General features: G+C 38.2%; 1 protein-coding gene across 1 annotated transcript; it reads right to left on the bottom strand.

Moving 5' to 3' along the window:
• Positions 1-1,069: 1,069 nt before the first annotated feature.
• On the bottom strand, positions 1,070-21,198 carry Hmgcr (HMG coenzyme A reductase). Its single transcript, XM_034982836.2, has 2 exons — positions 20,988-21,198; positions 1,070-6,960 (listed from the first exon to the last, which is right to left on the bottom strand). Exon 2 carries the CDS (start codon positions 6,939-6,941, stop codon positions 4,425-4,427), a length of 2,517 nt encoding a protein of 838 aa, XP_034838727.1. The 5' UTR covers positions 6,942-6,960; positions 20,988-21,198; the 3' UTR covers positions 1,070-4,424.
• Between the last annotated feature and the right edge of the window lie 1,408 nt (positions 21,199-22,606).

The following is a 22,606-nucleotide window of genomic DNA, read 5'->3' as shown; positions in this document are numbered from 1 at the left end:
TAATGATTGATTCAGGTTTTTCGGAAAACATTACAATCGCAATTGTTGTGATAGGCTGAATTTAAGGTATTCATGTTGCAACAATACATTGTTGTAGCCAATAGTGAACGAGCGTCAACAAATCAGAGGTGATTGCGATCGTGACATTGCAGCTGTCATTTTAACACAATCAAGCTCCCACGAGCTGTTTCAGTTCATTGGTACACCTATAGCAATAGTTTACACAAGTTTATACTTCTCGTGTAACATTTTTACAAAGTTCCCATACATTTTAACACTTTTCGCGTGACATTATTACACTTTTTGTGTGACATTTTTACAAAGTTTACCTAAGTACATATAATTTTACACTTTTCGTGTAACATTTCAACAAAGTTCACATATAATTTTACACATTCCATGTAGTATTTTTAACTAAGATTAACTACTAATAATATCTAAACACGTATATATTTTAAGTACACAAAAACTTAAAATACTATTAAAACTAAGCTATTTTTCAGTCAGTTATAAATAATAATATAATATATTGCTATGATTTTCGTTCAAATCTGTCGAAATTGTAGAGTTGAATGCTACGGAAATAAACTCAACTGAGCAATCCTCCTAGAATCATGAAATTTGGCAGGTAGGTAGGTCTTATAGCAGACATTTGGGGAAAAATCTGAAAACCGTGAAGTTGTCGTTACATCACAAGAAATAATTTAAAATGTGTTCATGAACAAATATTGCTATTTTCGACTTTCAAAGTAAGATTGCTATATCAAGTGGGGTATCATATGAAAGGGCTTCACCTGTGGATTCTAAAACAGATTTTTATTTATTTTTATGAATCATATAGTTTTTGATCTATCGTGCAAAATGTCGAAAAAATACGACTGTACTACGGAACCCTCGGTGCGCGAGCCTGACTCGCACTTGGCCGGTTTTTTTTTTTAATATTAGCCTTGACGTAGATTTGTTTGAAAATCAGTCGAAACTCTGAAAGGGACTTGAAACCATATAGACTTTTGCTCAGGGCATTGAAATCTACAACATATCAAAATCCCAGAACATTTTCCCAGCCATGGAGTCTTAGTGCTAAAAAAATTTTACGAGACATTTCACCGCGATTAATAGCCTCATCTGGTGACAGAAGGGCTGGCTCATTTTTTGCGTAACGGATCAGCCTGGCTGTCCAGCGCGGAAATGCAGCCAGTATTCTTGGCACCATTCCACGCGGGCATGATTTGTATAGTAATTAGATAAGGCTAGCTTTAAGCTTTATTGTAATATTTTCACTGAAACTCCATTTTCCATACTTTCGGCTCGGGGTCCTTTTAAAAGAACTTTCAGCTTGATGCCCTCGATATATAGATAACCTCCATTTTAATATAAAACCGGCGATTTGTCGGTCGTTTTGTCGAAATCTCGCCTCACATTATACAGCGTGTTGCAAGCTGACCTTGTATCATCGTGAGTGTTGAGCAAAGATTAGTATACTTGCACATTACCTCACGCGTTTATATTATTAAATGTTCAAATAATGTGCATATTATACAGGGTGGTCATTTCAGATGGATCAGTTACAGATAATAAATCTATTAATTATAAGTCCGCATTGCGCTGGAACCATATCTCATTAACATCGAAATGTCGTCATTTTGACGTCAGCCGAAATAAAAATATACCATCAGCTCGAAACTTCAGTCTAGTGCTGACGTCACTAAAATGACGGGCGCGGCAACGCGCATTATAGCAATTTGCGGGACTTATACTTAAATCAAAATGAATCGCCTGAAATGAATGTTTGTATGTGAATAATTTCCGAACGACTGACTGCCCCAAATTGGATAATTTTTAACGTACCTTAAAAGGAACCCTTTTAGGATCACTTTGTTGTCTGTCTGTCAAGAAAACCTATAAGGTACTTCCCGTTGACCTAGAGTCATGAATTTTGATAGGTAGGTAGGTCTTATAGCACAAGTAAAGCAATAAATCTGAAAACCGTGAATTTCTGGTATGTAATTTCAAAAAAAAAAATTAAAATGTGTTCATGAACAAATATATTAGTTTTTTTTTTATTCAGATACAAGTTAGCCCTTGACTGCAATCTCACCTGGTGGTAAGTGACGATGCAGTCGAAGATGGAAACGGGCTAACCTGGAAGGGGTATGACAGTTTTTAATAAACCCATGCCCCTTTGGTTTCTACACGGCATCGTACCGGAACGCTAAATCGCTTGGCGGCACGGCTTTGCCGGTAGGGTGGTAACTAGCCACGGCCGAAGCCACCCACCAGACATGTACAATTTTAATTTATTTCATTCAGACATTTTTAATTTTCAAAGTGAGATAAATATACCGCGTGGGTATCATATGAAAGGGCTTCACTTGTACATTCTAAAACAGATTTTTATTTATTTTCAACATTCAGCTGAGTTCGGACCTTTTCGTTGGCACGACACATTTTAGATAATAGGTACCTATTAGATTTTAAGGAATGTTTTTTTTGTAAATATTTGTGTTTGTGTTTATCATGTGTCGGATCAACTAATAAACTTCTATTCTATTCCATTCTATTCTATTTTTATGCAAAATAGTTTTTGATTTATCGTGCAAAATGACGAATAAATACGACTGTAGTACGTAACCCTCGGTGCGCGAGTCTGACTCGCACTTGGCCGGGCAAACATGTTTGTGATAGGTTACTGAGTAAACGCCCACTGAGAATTTTGTCTCTGTCATTTGTATGGGATTGCCGTAACAGAGAGAGAGAGAGCGCTATACAAACTTCTTTTCGTGTATAGAGTATAGTGAAATACACTGGGAGTGAAACAAGGCGTATCTTGAGGCCCAACACTTTTCCTAATCTATACCGTTCATAAACCACTAACTGGCATAGTTTAATATCGAGAAAAACATAGTTATATGCGAGCACTATATGATTTTTTAATAATTACTAATACTAATACTATGATAGGCGTTAATCTTAGAACAATAACCAAAGTATAGTCATAGCGTACATTTACTAAACACATTATATTTGTCAAATAGATGATTTATCGTACAAAATAGATCGAATAGATAGAGAATTTTAGTATTAATATCCCCAAGAGATATTATAGCTCTGGCTCTAGAATAGCGGTGTCGCTAGATGGAACGCTTTTCAAACTGAAGTTAGCGTCAAAACAGATGTCTAGGAAACCGCGCCACCTTGGTGTTATCCTACACTAGCGTTATCCTACGATACACGATACGAAACTACAGCTTTACTGAATCATCATTATCAACCGATAGACGTCCTCAGCTGGGCATAGGTCTCTTGTAGGGACTTCGACACGCCACAGTCTTGCGCCGTCTAGTTTGATGTCGTCTGTTCACCTAGTGGGGAGTCCTCCAACGATGCGCTTTACGGTGCGAGGTTACCCATTCTAGTACCTTGAGTTGAGACTCCAGCGTCTATCGCTTTTTCGAAATATGCCCTGCCTATTTACTAAGTTTTTTTAATTAAATCGAGACATGACATGACATATAGAATTAAAATGGCGCATGAAAACTCATTTTGTACGGACTAGTTTAGATTTTGACAATTCCTTCTGAAGAAAAGCTTAGATATGCGTTAGTTATTGTTCAGAGATCTTACTACTGTTAAAATGACTTGAAATTCAAGGAATACAAGTGTACGTTGCGCACTTAAACATCGGCAGTGAGTTGCAGATTCCAGTACGCTTCAAATGAAGCGGAGAAGAGCGGAGTGGAGTGCTTTGACCAATCAGATTACTGAGATAATTTTACCACGTCATCTATCAATAAGCTGATTGGTACGCTGAAGACGTTTATAGTATTCGAGCATCAAAACACTTCAGCGTTAAAGTAAAAAGAACCATAATTGCCTTGTTTCTAAATTAAATTTCATCCATACATCTAAAGCCAGCGCTCCAAGAGGAAACCTTGCGAAATAAATTAAAATCTGTAGTACTGAATTTTTTACTTTAATTCAATCAATTTTAGGTCCATTTTACTCTGACTCTCAAATTCTCTCCACGTTGTACGACTAGCTTCATTAGAAACGCACCCTCTCCCTCTTACAGTTGTTCAGGGTGATATATTTTTTTGGAACACTGTCCAAGCAAATTCCTTTTATGAGAACAAATTCGGGTCAAGCATTCTTTCCATAATGAAGCTTATTTCATTTAAGACGCAATTTCATGGAATGATCAATTATTAGGACACAAAAAATCTAGGCACAATAGATAGATCACAAGTCTACTTAATCAACTTTAATATAAGTGCAACATGACATTTGTATCTATTTTCAGTTTAAAATATTTCCATATTATCCCAAACAAATATAACACCTTCTATAACGACATGTCACTAGTCGATTTTAAATCATTAACTTCCATAAGCTCATTTCATTTCAGCTATTTGCTGTAACAACTGTTATAAAGTGGGTACTTTGAGTGTCATATCATTTGTTGAGCCAGGAACGTTTATAGCCGATCTATTGTGACGCATATGAGATTTTACTAAGTCAGAATTAACTAGTGCAGCCATAAGACTAAGTTCACCAGCTAACACTGTAGCACAGACTAGGGAAGCCAATCTTGCAGAATTTTCACCAGGGGTTTCACCAGCACCTTTGACTCCAAGGATTTCCAAACACGCACCTTGTCCTGTCAAAACGGTTCCGCCACCAACCGTACCAACTTCCAAACAAGGCATAGTACAAGTTACGTACAAATCGTCTCTGTTATCACCAGAGATTTCCATACTGGTTGAGCAACTGCTGCTTGTTACATTCTGAGCTGGGTCTTGTCCTGTTGCTATAAATATAGCTGTAACCATATTAGCAGCGTGTGCGTTGTTACCACCAATGGATCCGGCTAAAGCAGATCCAGAAAGATTTTTTATTTTATTACATCTTGTCATAGTTTTAGCATCAGTTTTGAAAATCTTCTTCAAGTTTTCAGCGGAAATTGTCGTTTCGCAGACAACCCTTTTACCTCTTCCTTTAACCCAGTTAATAGAAGCCGCTTTCTTATCAGAACAGTAGTTTCCGGAAAGACTGATTACTTCCATGTCAGGGAAATAGTTTTTGAGCAGTTTGAGAGCATTTTCAGCGCCTTTGGATACCATGTTCATCCCCATAGCGTCTCCAGTGGTTGCTCTGAATCTTAAATATAATGTTGCTCCATCAACACCTATATGGACTTCTTGGAGTTTTGCAAATCTTGAAGTAGAATCGAACGCTTCTTTAATCAATGCATAGGTATCCTTATTGTCAAGCCATTGACGACATTGATGCGCTCTTACTACATTAGGTAACTTCACTGCTGGTGCTCTAGTCATACCTATATCTTCAACAACACTAGTTACGCCTCTAGTTCCAATTGCTTTTGCTCCTCTATTTGTAGATGCTACTAAAGCACCTTCCGTTGTGGCCATAGGAATCATGTATGCTTTGCCATCGACCACCAAAGGCCCGGCATAACCAACTGGAATACCAACATATCCTATAACATTTTCACAGCAAGCATTCAAAACTTTACTGTAATCGTAATTTAGATACGGTAGTTTTTTAACGGCAGAATCCGTTTCGAATCTTGAGGCTATGATTTTTCTGCGAAGTCTTACACCTCTCAAGGGATCGTTTAACACATTTTCGAGAGTATGCATCGGTATATGAGATTGTTCAACAAGCATGACAACTTCTTCGTCACTTAGCGAAGTACAGATTCCTTCTGAACGATATATTTCCAAACACTCTGCCATTGGACGTTTCTTAGCATTCAATCTAGCAAACGACGAGCTTGGGGAAAGAGATGGCCACTCATTTTCATCAAAATTAAGTGATGGATCCGTTTGCGTGGACGTTTCAGTTTTTATATCTTCTTCTCCAACTGTAAACAACTTTTTATTGCTGCCGCTATGTTGGACAACCTCTTTAACAGTCAAATCGTTCATATCTATAACCCAATTCCTCTGTTCTTCGAAGAAGATGAATTTGATTATCAGAGCGCAGAGAAGCGTTGCTATAACGATATAATCAGCGCTAACCGAAAACCACTTAACGTAAGAGTGGAATAAAACATTTTCATGATTCCCAGATTTAAAATCATCAGTTAAAGACCCTTCAATCATGCCGTTTTCTCTTGTCCAAGGCCATCTACTTGTTAAATGGACGCATAGCAATCCAGCAGCCATAATCATCTTAACTCTTTGAACCACTGGGTTTGGTTTTAGGTCCTCTTCAGAAAACGGGCTGTCTGGAGCCATTTCTTTTCTCCCAGATGCAAAATCTGCTACCAATGATAGACAAGCTGGGTAGAAAGTAACAAATACAAGGTAATCCACCAATAATGCTAGACAGGCGAATGTGCACATATGTTCCAACCGTGGAACACCGGATAAACCTCCAACACCGACAAGTAAAACCGCTAGAAGTGTATCTAACGTCGCTGTCGGTCCCAATAACGACAGAGCCTTCCCGACTCGTTTTTCTTGATCTTCGCCAGCACTCCAACCAGCTTTAGCCATTCTTGCGCCTCTAGCTACATCAGCTACTAGCAGAAATAAAAACGGAGCATCCTTGATACTTGCTAATTCATTCCAGAACAAACTAGCAAGCGCTGATGTGAAGATGAAACTTGCGAATGTGGAGAACACACCAGCTAGGATCAGCAAGTACTTTGAGGCGATTTTCTGAAGGTTTGAGACTTGGTAGTACGCGTACAGTAGTGCCGTACAACGGACAAAAGTCATGACCACTGCGTCGGCAGCCTGGTATTCCGCTTCCAATCCTGGGCACGCCCTGGCCCATCCTGCACATCTCTCTGAGCGAGATCCTGTGCCATGCCTCTCCACGCTGGCAGCACAGGCTAATAACGCTAAGGTAGCCACTATAACCTCCCACTGGTGTCTGGCACAGAATTCTCCATGCGCCCCCCACACTTTCATGTTGTCTGCGGTGCGTTACCTGTGAACAAGTAAGTTAGAATTAGAAAGAAAGAAAGAAACATTTATTTGTGGTTACATCACAGAAAAAAATTAATGTGTACATGAACAAATACCTATTTGTATTTTCAATTTTCAAAGTAAGATAACTATACTAAATGGGGTATCATATGAAAGGGCTTTACTAGTATATTCTAAAACAGCTTTTTAATTGTTTTTTGCTTGATAGTTTTTGATTTATCGTGCAAAATGCCGAAAAATACGACTGTAATACGGAACCCTCCGTGCGCGAGTCTGATTCGCACTTGGCCGGTTTTTTTTGCGACGGGATCTATTTCAAACTAGTAAGTAACATGAAATTTCGGTGTACTATGTACAATATACTGTATTTAAAAAACAAATACTTAAAACAACGAATCATAAAGTAGTTTATAAGCTGTGACCAAAACATAATTATGTACGGAACCACAAAATAGCGAGGCCTGACTCGCACTTGACCGGTTTTTATATACATTTCTTCAGACAGGTTTACATCAAAATTCATAATAAGTATTATTAGGTACTTTAACATCAAAGATTAGAAATCGCTATTTCTATACTTTCTCTACTTTCACCAAGAAAATTATATATTTATGTTAATTTTGACTAGGTTTGTTTTGAGATGAACTTATATCCTTTACCATTGCCCGCACGGCATCATTTTTAGAGTTCCGTACCTCAAAAGGAAAAACGGAACCCTTATAGGATCACTCTGTTGTCTGTCTGTCTGTCTGTCAAGAAACCTACAGGGTACTTCCCGTTGACCTAGAATCATGAAATTTGGCAGGTAGGTAGATCTTATAGCTGACTTTTGGGAGAAAATCTGAAAACTATGAATTTAGGGTTGGATCACACAAAAAAAATTAAATTGTGGTCATGAAGTAATAATTAGTATTTTCAACTTTCGAAGTGAGTGACTATATCAAGTGGGGTATCATATAAAAGGTCTTCACCTGTACATTCTAAAACAGATCTTTATTTATTTTTATGCATCATAGTTTTTGAATTATCGTGCAAAATACGACTGTAGTACGGAACCCTCATTGCACGAGCTTGACTCGCACTAGTTTGCGCTGCGCGTTGATAGATCAGTCAGTCAGTCAGTCAGTTAGTCACCTTTTCCTTTTATATATTTAGATAGATACGCAAATATTGTAAAGACAAAGACTGTATTTGCGTCATCATTTCAACTGAAACCCATAAGGAAAATCCCATGAAAAAGTCAACACATAAGGAACAATATTATCATAGAATCTGTTAAAGCATGCCATGATTCTTTTTCTTGGTAAAGCTAGTAGCTATTGCACGCGACAGGTCGAGATGGCAATCGGGGTATGACGCGGACCCCACACACCCACACGTCTTTTTTAGGGGTCCGTACCTCAAAAGGAAAAACCTTACCCTATAACCTATAACCTTATAGGATCACTTTGTTGTCTGTCTGTCTGTCGGTCTGTCAAGAAACCTACAGGGTACTTCCCGTTGACCTAGAATTATGATATTTGGCAGGTAGGCAGGTCTTATAGCAGACATTTGGGAAAAAATCTGAAAACTGTGAATTTAGGGTTAGATCACACAAAAAAAATTGTGGTCATGAACTAATAATTAGTATTTTCAATTTTCGAAGTAAGGGGTATCATAATATGAAAGCCTAAAGGGCTTTACCTGTGCATTCTAAAACAGATTTTTATTTATTTTTATGCATTATAGTTTTTGAAGTATCGTGCAAAATGTCGAAAAAATACGACTATAATACGGAACCCTCGGTGCGCGAACCTGTTTCGCACTTGACCGGTTTTTTTTTTAATTCAGATAAGTACAAGTTAGCCCTTGACTGCAATCTCACCTGGTAGTAAGTGACGATGCAGCCTAAGATGCCTTCCAGAGGAATTACCGATGCGTTGCCGGCCTTTCAGGAATGTTTATTATTTGTTGTTATAGCGGCAATAGAAATACACATTCTGTGAAAATTTCAACTCTAACTATTATATTTCACGCTGACAGACAGACTCACGGACGGACGGATAACGGATGCTTAGGGCCGGTTGTTTCAACAAATTTTGACGGACACGTAACCTTAAATATGGCGCTAACGAACGTAAGAAAAGAAAAAGCGTTGATTTAGCATCTATTAGCGCTAACGTTCGTTAAAAAGTTACGTTTACGTTAACCAGTGCTGGCGCCATTGGTGATCGTCAAATCAGTTCGTAACTTCATACTTCTTACAAACGGAATATTTTATTTACAAATTATAATGGAATCAATTGAATTCAATGCTTTTAATGGTAGTTTTTTTGAAGATGAAAGAGAATTTTCAAAAAAGAAAAAGTGTTTAAAATGCGAAGTAGCAATATCAACAACTATATGATTTAATATAAAATGAAATAAAAAAGTATACGGAAAAAGTAAGTTAATTTTTAGGGTTAGTTTCGTAACCAGAATAACAATGACGAACAGTTTTTTGCATAATGAAGCAACGCTCTTAAATTAACAGATGTTAAAGTTCGTCTACGTCTGTTAAATTTTAACGAACGTATCTTACGAAGACCAATGGTTTGAAACAACCGGCCCTTAGTAATAGGGTCCCGTAGGGTACGTAACCCTGAAGATGTAAGATATGCAGTATTTGCGCAATACAACGGTTGTATGGCGAGCCGTCGCGTCGTAATCGGTCAAGGGCGAACCGCAATTAAAAAGGTCATAACTCATAACTAACGGCGATGCACGTTGAACGTAGTTCATCAATAATTACCACAGATTAGAGAAGTAAAGGCTTACCATTTCCCTACTTTTATTAGTACTAGCTTATGCTCGCGACTTCGTCCGCGTGGACTACACTAATTTCAAACCCCTATTTCACCCCTTAGGGGTTGAATTTTCAAAAATCCTTTCTTAAAGGATGTCTACGTCATAATAGCTATCTGCATGCCAAATTTCAGCCCGATCCGTGCAGTAGTTTGAGCTGTGCGTTGATAGATCAGTCAGTCAGTCAGTCAGTCACCTTTTCCTTTTATATATTTAAGACTAGCTTATGCTCGCGACTTGGTCAGCGTGGACTACACAAATTTCAAACCCCTATTTCACCCCCTTAGGGGTTGAATTTTCAAAAATCCTTTCTTAGCGGATCCCTACGTCATAATAACTATCTGCATGCCAAATTTCAGCCTGATCGCTCCAGTAGTTTGAGCTGTGCGTTTATAGATCAGTCAGTCAGTCACCTTTTCCTTTTATATATTTAGATTACGTGAGCCTGTTTAGCTCATGGCTCATTGGCAGGTTTTTTACTTTTAAAAAATGCACGCGGACGGTGTCGCGGATTTCACCTAGTCTAGTAGGCATACATTAAGAACAATGAAACGAAGAATACAAAAAAAAAAGAACCAAAAGCTTAATTTGCTGTAATCCGCTGAAACAGGTCGAATCTGTATGATGCAAAGTCAAGTGCAATTGTGCATTGTAAGGTCTTCATCTCCTGAGGATGCTCCGGTGTCGGGGCGAAACGTTCGTCGAGTGTGTTTTGGAATTTGTGTGGTGCTGCGTGGTGGTGGTGCTTTTCCTGCATGGTTAGCAGTGGGAGGGCGGGCGGTGCATTTCGCATGCTGCATATTGCACCATACAGATTCGACCTGTTTCAGCGGCTTACAGCAAATTAAGCTTTTGGTTCATTGTATATCATGGACTTCCGCAAAGTAACGCCTGCTTCTATACAAATACATTAAGAAATCTGAGAAATAGTTTAAATTGGTCGGACAAAACCACAAAGGAGCAATATAGAACGCAGCCGCAATCGCACGTGACCTTAGCCTTTAAAGTTAGGTATTTTGATGTTTCAACACGAGACTTATGACTTAAGACTGTGTGGCAGCCATTTTGAAATACGCCATCTTGGTTTCTAGGGTTCCGTATCCTAAGGGAACCTATAACTAGTTTCCACAGCTGTCCGTCCGTCGGTCTGTGTGTCAGCGGGCCGTATTTCGTGAACCGTAATAGGCAAATAGTTGAAATTTTCACCGAATATGTACCTATTTTAGCTGCCGCTATAACTTTAAAATTAAAGTTTATAAATGGCCGCCATATCTCTAGTCTCTACCTATTACGGTTCATGAGATACAGCCTACTGACAGACAGACGGACGGAGGGCCGGCTTAGTGATTGGCACCTACGGGCACGGAGCCCTAAAAAGTAAAAACCTAAATCGACGCGGACGAAGTCGCGGACATCATCTAGTCTAGTCATCATTAAGAACTCTGAGAAATAGTTTAAATTGGTCGGACAAAACCACAAAGGAGCAATATAGAACGCAGCCGCAATCGCACGTGACCTTAGCCTTAAAGTTAGGTATTTTGACGTTTCAACACGCGCGACCTATGATTTATGACTCGCATCGAATCGCCACACATCAAATATTTTATCGTTACATTAAATATTTAACGTAGGTATCTCAATATATAAAAGGAAAAGGTGACTGACAGATCTATAAACGCACAGCTCAAACTAATGGACGGATCGGGCTGAAATTTGGCATGCAGATAGCTATTATGACATAGGCAGCTAAGGAAGGATTTTTTAAAATTCGACTCCTAAGGTGGTAAAATAGGGGTTTGAAATTTGTGTGGTCCACGCGGACGAAGTCGCGAGCATCTAACAGTCGTATTTTATTGACATTTTGCACGATAAATCAAAAATTATTATGCCTAAAAATAAATAAAAATCAGTTTTAGAATGTACAAGTCTTGTCATCTACTTTCATATGATACCCAACTTGGTATAGTAATCTCACTTTTGAAAAAAAATAGCAATATTTGTTCACGAACACATTTTAATTTTTTTCTTGTGATGTAACCACAAATTCACGGTTTTCAGATTTTTCCCCGAATGTCTGCTATAAGACCTACCTACCTGCCAAATTTCATGATTCTACGTCAACGGGAAGTATCCTGTAGGTTTCTTGACAGACCGACAGACAGACAGAGAGACAAGAAAGTGATCCTATAAGGGTTCCGTTTTTCCTTTAGAGGTACGGAATCCAAAAAAAATAAAAAAGTTTTAATTTTTCGTGCAAAAAGTCAAAAAAATATGACAATATAATAAGGAACCCTCAGCGGTTTGGACGGAGATTGGCCTCCTTGGCCGAAATTCGGTCGAGAGGATATTACTATTAAGGGCAAACGGCAGCCACTCGTCTTTTGGGGGCTCCAAATATAACCTGTATCAGAGTCTACGGGGTCACGCAGAAAGGGGGTCACTGTACCGACTCATCGTATAAACAACTTTTACTATAGCACCTTTACATCGTACAAAAACCGGTAAAATAGTATCAGAGCACACATAAGATAAATACTATATACTATTACTACAGTACTACATAACTAGCTTATGCTCGCGACTTCGTCCGCGTGGACTACACAAATTTCAAACCCCTATCTCACCCCTTTAGGGGTTGAATTTTCAGAAATCCTTTCTTAGCGGATGCCTACGCCATAATAGCTACCTGCAAGCCAAATTTCAGCCTGATCCACCCAGTAGTTTGAGCTGTGCGTTGATAGATCAGTCAGTCAGTCAGTCACCTTTTTCTTTTATATATTTAGAAGAAGAAGACTACAGGACTACAGGACAGACTACAGTATAAGATTTCCTGCTCAAATAACAGTACGCGGCAGAAAATAATGTACATCGGCCTTTAGAAAGACATTTCGGGTTTGTAGAGCGTTGTCTCCGTCACTCATACCTATATGACGTTTTGTCAGTACATTTACAACCTTTCATCATCATCATCATCATCAACCAATAGACGTCCACTGCTGGACACAGGTCTCTTGTAGGGACTTCCATCACGCCACGGTCTTGCGCCACGCTGGATCCAGCGGCTCCCTGCGATTCGTCTGGTGTCTAGTGGGGGGTCTTCCAACGCTGCGCCTTCGGTGCGAGGTCGCCATCCCAGCACCTTGGGACCCCAACGTCTATCGGTTGTACGAACTATGTGCCCTGCCCATTGCCCCTTCAGCTTCGCAACCCGTTGAGCTATGTCGGTTACTCTAGTTCTCCTACGGATCTCATTTCCTCATTGATCACGTAGAGAAACTCCGCACATAGCTCTCTCCATCGCCCGCTGAGTGACTCTGAGCTTTCTTACAACCTTTACTAATCATTTACCGCAAAATCGTTGAGTATTGAACCCGGACCTATCTTGTTCAAGACGACAAGTTTTTATTTATGGCATTCCTTAGTAAAGTTATTATTAAAATAGGGGTTTCCCTTCGTCCAGGGCCACTTTTACATATTATGTACATTCTTCAAAGCTGGTTTTTAGGATTCCGTAGACCGTACCTCAAAAGGAAAAACGGAACCCTTATAGGATCACTTTTTTGCCTGTCTGTCGGTCTGTCAAGAAACCTACAGGGTACTTCCCGTTGACCTAGAATCTTAAAATTTGGCAGATAGGTAGGTCTCATAGCAGACATTAAAAATCTGGGAAAAAACCGTGAATTTGTGGTTACATCACACAAAAAAAATTAAATTGTGGTCATGAACTAAACTGTTTTTGGTCATTATTTTTATTTATTTATATGCATCATAGTTTTTGATTTATCGTGCAAAATGTCGAAAAAATACGACTGTAGTACGGAACCCTCGTTGCTCGAGCCTGAGTCGCACATGGCCGGTTTTTCAAGTTAAGAAATTATAATGGCATGCACCCAAAAGGTCGTAGGTTTAAGCCTTGCTCGTTGACTGGAAGTCTAGCAAAGACTCGGGACTTTATCCCCCCCTCCTGCTATACAATGAAAAAAATTCAAAATAACATCCTTAACAAACGTTCCTCCCAGTGTTGGGGACAATACGCAGAGAAACTTTCAGCTTTTATAAAATAACGAAGATCTGGCACGCGCTGGCTCTCTCTCTTACGTGACACGTGCGAATCCGACTTGTGCTTGGCCGATTTTTGAAATTAATTTATCTTTCCAAGATCTTAAGATGTTAGAGGATTTAAGTAATGAGTGGTCATGACCATGAGTTTATGTTTCGATCTTGTACTAATCCATAAGACCTAGGAAGACTTTTGCAAGAGCATTATTATAATGGTCTAATCGTAAGGAAGCACTTAATAGGTACTATTATGTATTCTTAGCTTATTTTATTTTTATTTTATTTATTAGGAACACACACAATACATTAATTTAACACAAACTACGACACTTATAGACAAACACAGGCTGATAAATGTATCTATAAAATGTGTACACAGCATTTGCAAAATATCTAGACAAATAAAAAGAACTTAACTAACTACTTAACTAAACAATTAATCATTAAGTTACTTAGGAGATGAACCCACCGTAAAATGATAAGAGCTTTTTTTTGAATGCAGTAGCTGAGTCAACAAATAAGCTTAGTTTGAGGACTTTATTATTTGGTCTGGTGGGAGGCTTCGGTCGTGGCTAGTTACCACCCTACCGGCAAAGCCGTGCCGCCAAGCGATTTAGCGTTCCGGTACGATGCCGTGTAGAAACCAAAGGGTATGGGTTTAATAAAAACTGCCATACCCCTTCCAGGTTAGCCCGCTATCATCTTAGACCGCATCATCACTTACCATCAGGTGAGATTGCAGTCAAGGGCTAACTTGTATCTGAATAAATAAATTGTATATACTTTTAGGGTTCCGTACCTCAAAGGGAAAAGAGGAACCCTTATAGAATCACTTCGTTGTCAGTCTGTCTGTCCGTCGTGTCTGTCAAGAAAACCTATAGGGTACTTCCCGTTGACCTAGAACCATGAAATTTGGCAGGTTGGTAGGTTTTATAGCAGACATTAGGGGAGAAATCTGAAAACCGGGAATTTGTGGTTATATCACAAGAAAAAAATTTAAATGTGTTCATGAACAAATATTGCTATTTTCGACTTTCAAAGTAAGGTGGGTAACCTTCAAGACAAGAGTGAATGGGCATCTTCTAGGCAAGCGCGCTCCATCTTAGGCTGCATCATCACTTGCCACCAGGTCTGATTGCAGCCAAGCGCTGGTCTATAATATTTTAAAAAAACCGGTCAAGTACGAGTCAGGCTCGCGCAATGAGGGTTCCGTACTATAGGCGTATTTTTTCGACATTTTGCACGATAATTCAAAAACTATGATGCATAAAAATACCTAAATAAAAATCTGTTTTAGAATGTACAGGTGAAGACCTTTCATATGATACCCCACTTGATATAGTCACTCACTTCGAAGGTTGAAAATACTAATTGTTAGTTGATGACCACAATTTAATTTTTTTTGTGTGATCTAACTCTAAATTCACGGTTTTCAGATTTTTCCCCAAATGTTAGCTATAAGATCTACCTACCTGCCAAATTTCATGATTTTAGGTCAACGGGAAGTACCCTGTAGGTTTCTTGACAGACAGACGGATAGACAGACAAACAACAAAGTGATCCTATAAGGGTTCCGTTTTTCCTTTTGAGGTACGGAAGCCTAAAAAAAGATGGACAGACGACGTCAAACGAATCTGCGGGAGCCGCTGGATGGTGGCGGTGTAAGACCCGTGGTGTGTGGAAGTCCTTACAAGAGACCTATGTCCAGCTGTGGACATCTATCGGTTGATAATAATAATAATGATGACGATGATGATATTCCTCGATATTCAAAACACAAAACACGAGCACTCAGTCGGTACATGGTACACGATGACGTAAAGCAAACCAATTGTTATTCCAGAGACTTGCGCAGACGCCGCGCCGAATGTAGATGCTGATAGCTATCGCAAGATCTATACAATGTACCTACCATACCTACAGTGTAACAGGAAACACATCCATACTAATATTATAAATGCGAAAGTGTGTCTGTCTGTCCGTCTGTCTGTCTGCTAGCTTTTCACGGCCCAACCGTTCGACCGATTTTGACGAAATTTGGTACAGAGGTAGCTTGCAAGTTGCAACCCGGGGAAGGACAAAGGCTACTTTTTATCCCGGAAAATTTAAGAGTTCCCACAGGATTTTTAAAAACCTAAATCCACGCGTACGAAGTCGCGGGCAACAAAGTTTTGAAACATACGAGTAATGATTCGAGTGAGAAAGTGATTCATTGGGGAGATTTCATCGTCTTCCCAAATATATTGTCTTATGTCACTAACTAATGTAAAAGGAAACGACTACACTAACGAAAAACCAGCCAAGTACGAGTCAGACTCGCGCACTGAGGGTTCCGTATACAACCGTATTTTATCGACATTTTGCACGATAAATCAAAAACTATATTATAAAAATGAATCGCTGAATGTGTTGCTGATCGCAAATCTCGAGAACAGCTGAACCGCTTTCGCTAATTCTTTTTTCATAATATTCTTTGAAGTACGGGGATGGTTCTTACGGAGAGAAAAATTTAAAAAATTGCCTGAAAAAGAATCGACTGTTAGGCGGTACGAAGTTCGCCGGGGCAGCTAGTTATGCATAAAAATAAATAAAAATCTGTTTTAGAATGCACAGATGAAGACCTTTCATATGATACCCCAATTGATATACCTAGTTATCTTACTTCGAAAATTGAAAATACTAATTATTAGTTCATGACCACAATTTAATTTTTTTTGTGTGATGTAACCACAAATTCACGGTTTTCAGATTTTTCCCCGAATGTCAGCTATAAGACCTACCTACATGCCAAATTTCATGATTCTAGGTCTACGGGAAATACCCTGTAGGTTTCTTGACAGACAACAAAATGATCCTATAAGGGTTCCGTTTTTCCTTTTGAGGTACAGAACCCTAAAAATCGACCAAGTTCGAGTCGTACACGCACGTGTCACGTAAGAGAGAGAGCCAGCGCGTGCCAGACCTTCGTCTAAATACTCGTATATAAAAGGAAAAGGTGACTGACTGACTGATCTATCAACGCACAGCTGAAACTACTAAACGGATCGGGCTGAAATTTGGCATGCAGATAGCTATTATGACGTAGGCATCCGCTAAGAAAGGATTTTTGAAAATTCAACGCCTAAGGGAGTGAAATAGGGGTTAAAAATTTGTCTAGTCCACGCGGACGAAGTCGCGAGCATAAGCTAGTAAAATATTAAAAAAAAAACCGGCCAAGTGCGAGTCAGGCTCGCGCAATGAGGGTTCCGTACTACAGTCGTATTTTTTCGACATTTTGCACGATAATTCAAAAACTATGATGCATAAAATAAATAAAAATCTGTTTTAGAATTTACAGGTAGAATGTGTGAAGACCTTTCATATGATAACCCCACTTGATATAGTCACTCACTTCGAAAGTTGAAAATACTAATTATTAGTTCATGACCACAATTTAATTTTTTTTGTGTGATCTAACCTTAAATTCACGGTTTTCAGATTTTTCCCCAAATGTCAGCTATAAGATTTACCTACCTGCCAAATTTCATGATTCTAGGTTAACGGAAAGTACCCTGTAGGTTTCTTGATCAACAAAGTGATCCTATAAAGGTTCTGTTTTTCCTTTTGAGGTACGGAACCCTAAAAAGAATCAAATCCAAGACCTTCCACTATACTTAAGCTAGCTACAAAATCAACAAGGCAATTAAAATTTATGCAATTCTAAGGTAAGTATGCAATAATAACTTTTCCTTTAGGTCAGTGGAAATGGTTTTTTTTTTTTTTTTTTTTTTTTTTTTTGCTGGCAATCCTCCGACATGGTTATCGGAGACTTTGTATAGCTTAACAAGGCATTTTTTTTTTAACCTTTTTCTTTTATATTGTCATGAAACAGGTTCTTTTTATTGTACTGTGATCATGATTTGTGTGTGGAAGTGGAAATGGGTTGTGGTTCATTTAACACACTAAATTACTTGTTTTTAGCCGTTCAATTGTTAATTAACCATTTTCCTACTGTGAGTAAACAAATAATTATAACATAATTAGCTGATGCCCGCGATTTCATTCGTGTGGGGTTTTTTAAATATAACGTGGGAACTCTTTGATTTTCCGGGATAAAAAGTAGCCTATGTCACTCTCCAGTCTGTCTTTACCTATGCCTATGCCTATGCAAAAAAGAGGCCAAGTGCGAGTCGGACTCGCGCTGAGGGTTCCGTACTACAATCGTATTTTTTCGACATTTTGCACGATAATTCAAAAACTATGATACATAAAAATAAATAAAAAGCTGTTTCAGAATCCACAGGTGAATATCTTTCATATGATACCCCACTTGATATAGTTATCTTACTTTGAAAATTGGAAATACTAATTATTAGTTCATGACCACAATTTAATTTTTTGTGTGTGATGTAACCACAAACTTACAGTTTTCAGATTTCCCCCCGAATGGTTTAGGTTTAAAGACGTTTATTCTCATAAAGACAAAGTCACTTACATGAGAACTTAATTCTAAGAATAAAATTTACAAATATTCGCTATTTAGGTACTCATTCATGTCTGTCATTGAATGTCTGCTATAAAACCTACCTATTTTAGCGTTTAAACTACCGTGAGTGATTTCCATTATAAATACTATCTGTCCCGGCTTACTCACGTGTGTAGTCGACGTTAGCCCGACTAGTTTCGAACCCATCCGGGGTCCTTTTTCAAGGGAGTCCGTCCGCGCACGCGCCGCGGTTTTGACAGTCAAAACCGCGGCGCGTGCGCGGACGGACTCCCTTGAAAAAGGACCACGGATGGGTTCGAAACTAGTCGGGCTAACGTCGACTACACACGTGAGTAAGCCGGGACAGATAGTATTTATAATAAAACCTACCTACCTGCCAAATTTCATGATTCTAGGTCAACGGAAGTACCCTGTAGGTTTCTTGACAGACAGACATACAACAAAGTGATCCTATAAGGGTTCCGTTTTTCCTTTTGAGGTACAGAACCCAAAAAAATATCAAAATCAAATTCCTCTTTGAGATGATTGTGGATATACATACATACAAAAAAACTGATTTGAAAGCTGTGATAGCCTAGAGGTGAGGACGTCCGCCTTCTAATCGGATGTCGGGAGTTCGATCCCGGGCACGCACATCTAACTTTTCGGAGTTATGAGCGTTTTAAGTAATTAAATATCACTTGCTTTAACGATGAAGGGAAACATCGTGAGGAAACCTGCATGCTTGAGAGTTCTCCATAATCAAAGGTGTGTGAAGTCTACCAATCCACACATGGCCAGCATGGTAGACTATGGTTAAAACCCTTCTCACTCTGAGAGGAGACCCGTGCTCTGTAGTGAGCCGGCAATGGGTTGATCATGATATACATACAAAGGAGTTGAATACATAACCTTTTCGAAGGCAGTTTATAAATAACTTGGCTCAAAAGTAATTTTGTTCTTATAACAACTTTATGATGTTTTATCTTTGTATTTGTTGATTTATTTGATGATATTATAAAGTTATTTTGCCCATTTACACAACACCACAAAAAACTGTTTTGAATTTTACACACATTTTACAATTTTCTTTGTTCCTTATTTTTCCATTTTAAAACAGGATTATACAACTCTATTTTATTGCATTTTTGTAAATTATTACATTATTATTTAAAATGTTTTATCCATAGATTAATTATTGGTCTCGCTTGGTTTTGTCATACTGAAATTGCTCTGTTACATTCAAAATCAATGTCAAAATTTCTCAAATTATTATAGAGGAAAACTGCCATATTTTTTAATAGTCATATTGCATTATACTAGCTTATGCTCGCGACTTCGTCCGCGTGTACTACACAAAGTATTTAAAGAATTGTAGTGCCATGTGTGTAAAAGTCTATAATGCAATTCCTAAATCTGTAACTGCACTACCAGTAAACAAATGCAAAAATGCATTAAAAAAGTGGCTGTCGCAAAATGTATTTTATTCTGTTGGTGAGTTTTTAGAATTTAAGCACAAGAATTAGAATGAATTTGATTAAGTTATTAATATTATTGACTGACATTTCTATCTTTGACACAATATGATATTCTTATCTGATGTACTGCCTACTTTGTCAAAACATTTGTACGTCAGGGCTTCCTGACTGGATATGTTGGCAACTCTCTATTGTAAACACCTTGTCTTCCCATATTCACACAAATAAATTATTTCATTTCATTTCATTTAGATTTATCGCAGTAAAGTAACTGTACCATGGCACGGCCTGGTGGTTTTTTGGATCATTTAAATGCTTGAAATTCTTCCACAAGAGATGGTCTTGCTTGTTATCCAGATATTTGCGGATCAACAAATTACTGAAAGGCCAGCAACGGATTGACTGTGCCTCTGATCATGAAAATGTTCATGTGCGGCGACCCATGAGCTTCATGTGAGCAAATGCTCGCTACTTACATTAAAAAAAATCTGTATAAGTGAATAAGGTCCAAATAATCAAGTATTTACTGTATTTGAATCAATGTAAAGCATCTTCAGAAATTAGGAGATCTGTAGGAGAACTAGAGTAACCGACATAGCTCAACGGGTTGCGAAGCTGAAGTGGCAATGGGCAGGGCACATAGTTCGTACAACCGATAGACGTTGGGGTCCCAAGGTGCTATCGGTTGGTCTATCGGTTGATGATGATGATCAAACAATAATTGGTCTTCACATCAAGTCAAGTTAGGTATTATTTTAGGTTGCACAATACGTGATTTTAAACTTTATACTCATACCTTCTCATTTGACGTAGGTACCTCAAAGTATGCCAAAAAATCAAGGTCACCCAACAGAGAGAGAGTGACATAGTTAAATCATACAAGTTTTGTATTAAAATTTCACTTTTATTACTGAAACTGGTTTTTGACCCGCTAGTAAATTATTTCTTCATAATTATATCATCCATACATTTCAAGATAATTACGTCCAACTAACTAACCAAGTGAAATCTTTATCAACACGTAGAAAGTAAACACTGAACAGCATTTTATGACTGAACTTTTAGTTCAAAATCACTTTTTTAAACTAAATCACGGGATAAGTTTGATTCTATATTCAAAAATAAAAAGAAAGACGGAAAAAATTGGAAGTTGGAAGTGTTACGTGAAAATTTCACTTTGGGAAAAAAGAAATTTCTACTTACAAATGGTAAAAATTTTATTCTTCCTCCTTCAAAATATGTTCTCCGTAAAAACGCACAGTTCACGAACGCGAGAAGATGAATTCGCGAGCGGACTAGCGCTTTAAAATTCGTAAATTGTGAAATAAAATTGCTTTGACACACTTTTCGACATTTTTGACGTGCTACTTGCGTCCACAGACTAACCAAGACTGATCAGTGATCACTGCACTGCACTGATCGATTTTGGTCACTTGTTGAGTTGATCCAGTGATCACGTCGAACTGCAGTCTAAACAATATTTACAATAGGCAGGGCCACGGTTTAATTCTATGAGCGTGATTTTAGTTGAGCGTAGTGACTAGAAAGTGGTATAAAACTAATGTCAGATAGATAATACAAATACATTTCGTTTCAGATAAATAGACCACTATACTAAGTCCCGTAAATTGCTAATGAGCGTGGCTGCTATTTTAGTGACGTCAGCACTAGACTGAAGTTTCAAGCTGAAGGTAAGGTATATTTTTATTTTGGCTGACGTCATTTCGGTGTTAATGAGACATGGTTCCAGCGCAATAGCAATTTGCGGTATTTTATACCTATATCGCATCGAATAGCGAACTAACATGCCGCTTATGCAGTAAGTCTATGGCCCTACTCAAATCTCTTTAAAGCACTCCCATCTTTACAAACTTAATTCTGTCAGTTAGGGCGGCGTTTCTGTCAACTACATTATGTTTTTTCTGGCATATTGAACCCTATTACAAGGGTATTAGTACAATTGACATTTAGTTCTTCAACTTGCCGACGGCAATGCTAAGTATGTGGCGCCATCCTTGTTTTGGTTGTTGGGTTGTTGCCTCTACATTGAAAGTAGCCTGTGTTTGCCAGTGTTGGCAGCAAAAAAAATAATCTATAGCGATAATAAGGGCTTTTTAATTGGGCTGGGTAACTTTAGAAATGCGATTAACATTGTCGTTGAATATTGAATTTCTTAGGAACTTCTTAAAATAATTATTGGATTTATTCCAGCAAAATAGCCTAATTACGATCGCCAAAATCCTTTATTGACTCAATGTTTACTATTCGTAGTTCTCTAGAATGAACTGATGTAGTTAGTTACCTAGTACCTATTTTTTGCTATTGTTACCTAACTTTTTAGCTGATTTCGAATTTCCCACAAAGACACGGCTATAGCTTGCAGAGACAGATGAACTACATTTACACGCGCAAATCCTGGGCAGCAGTGAGACAAGCCGCGACGCGGTATCCCATAATTCCCAACAATTTTATAATATTACCAGCGCCATCTATTAAAATTATTGTAAAGTCATGTTAAAAATACTGATCCCATTAAAAATGGAATAATTTCGTTTCTTTATAATAATATTTAGTTATCAAATTTTAGTATTTGTTGTTCAAATGCAGGATATTATAACTGAAAGTACACGCAAGTTTCAGTTTCTAATAATATGTAGTTAGGCGTTTTTGACATACCACATCAGTGGAAAATAAAAATGAACCCGTAAATAAGCATTTCCTGTATAATGTAATCAACAAAAAATGTAGCTCCATAGTAATAATAATATGATAAATGATTCCCATTTACATACACAGCTGAGCTACCTACAACAGTGTCGAAT

This window comes from Maniola hyperantus, chromosome 27 (assembly GCF_902806685.2).
Source record: "Maniola hyperantus chromosome 27, iAphHyp1.2, whole genome shotgun sequence".
NCBI classification, from domain to species: domain Eukaryota; kingdom Metazoa; phylum Arthropoda; class Insecta; order Lepidoptera; family Nymphalidae; genus Maniola; species Maniola hyperantus.
Note: the sequence above shows the minus strand (reverse complement) of the source record. Positions and strands in the feature narration are given on the sequence as shown.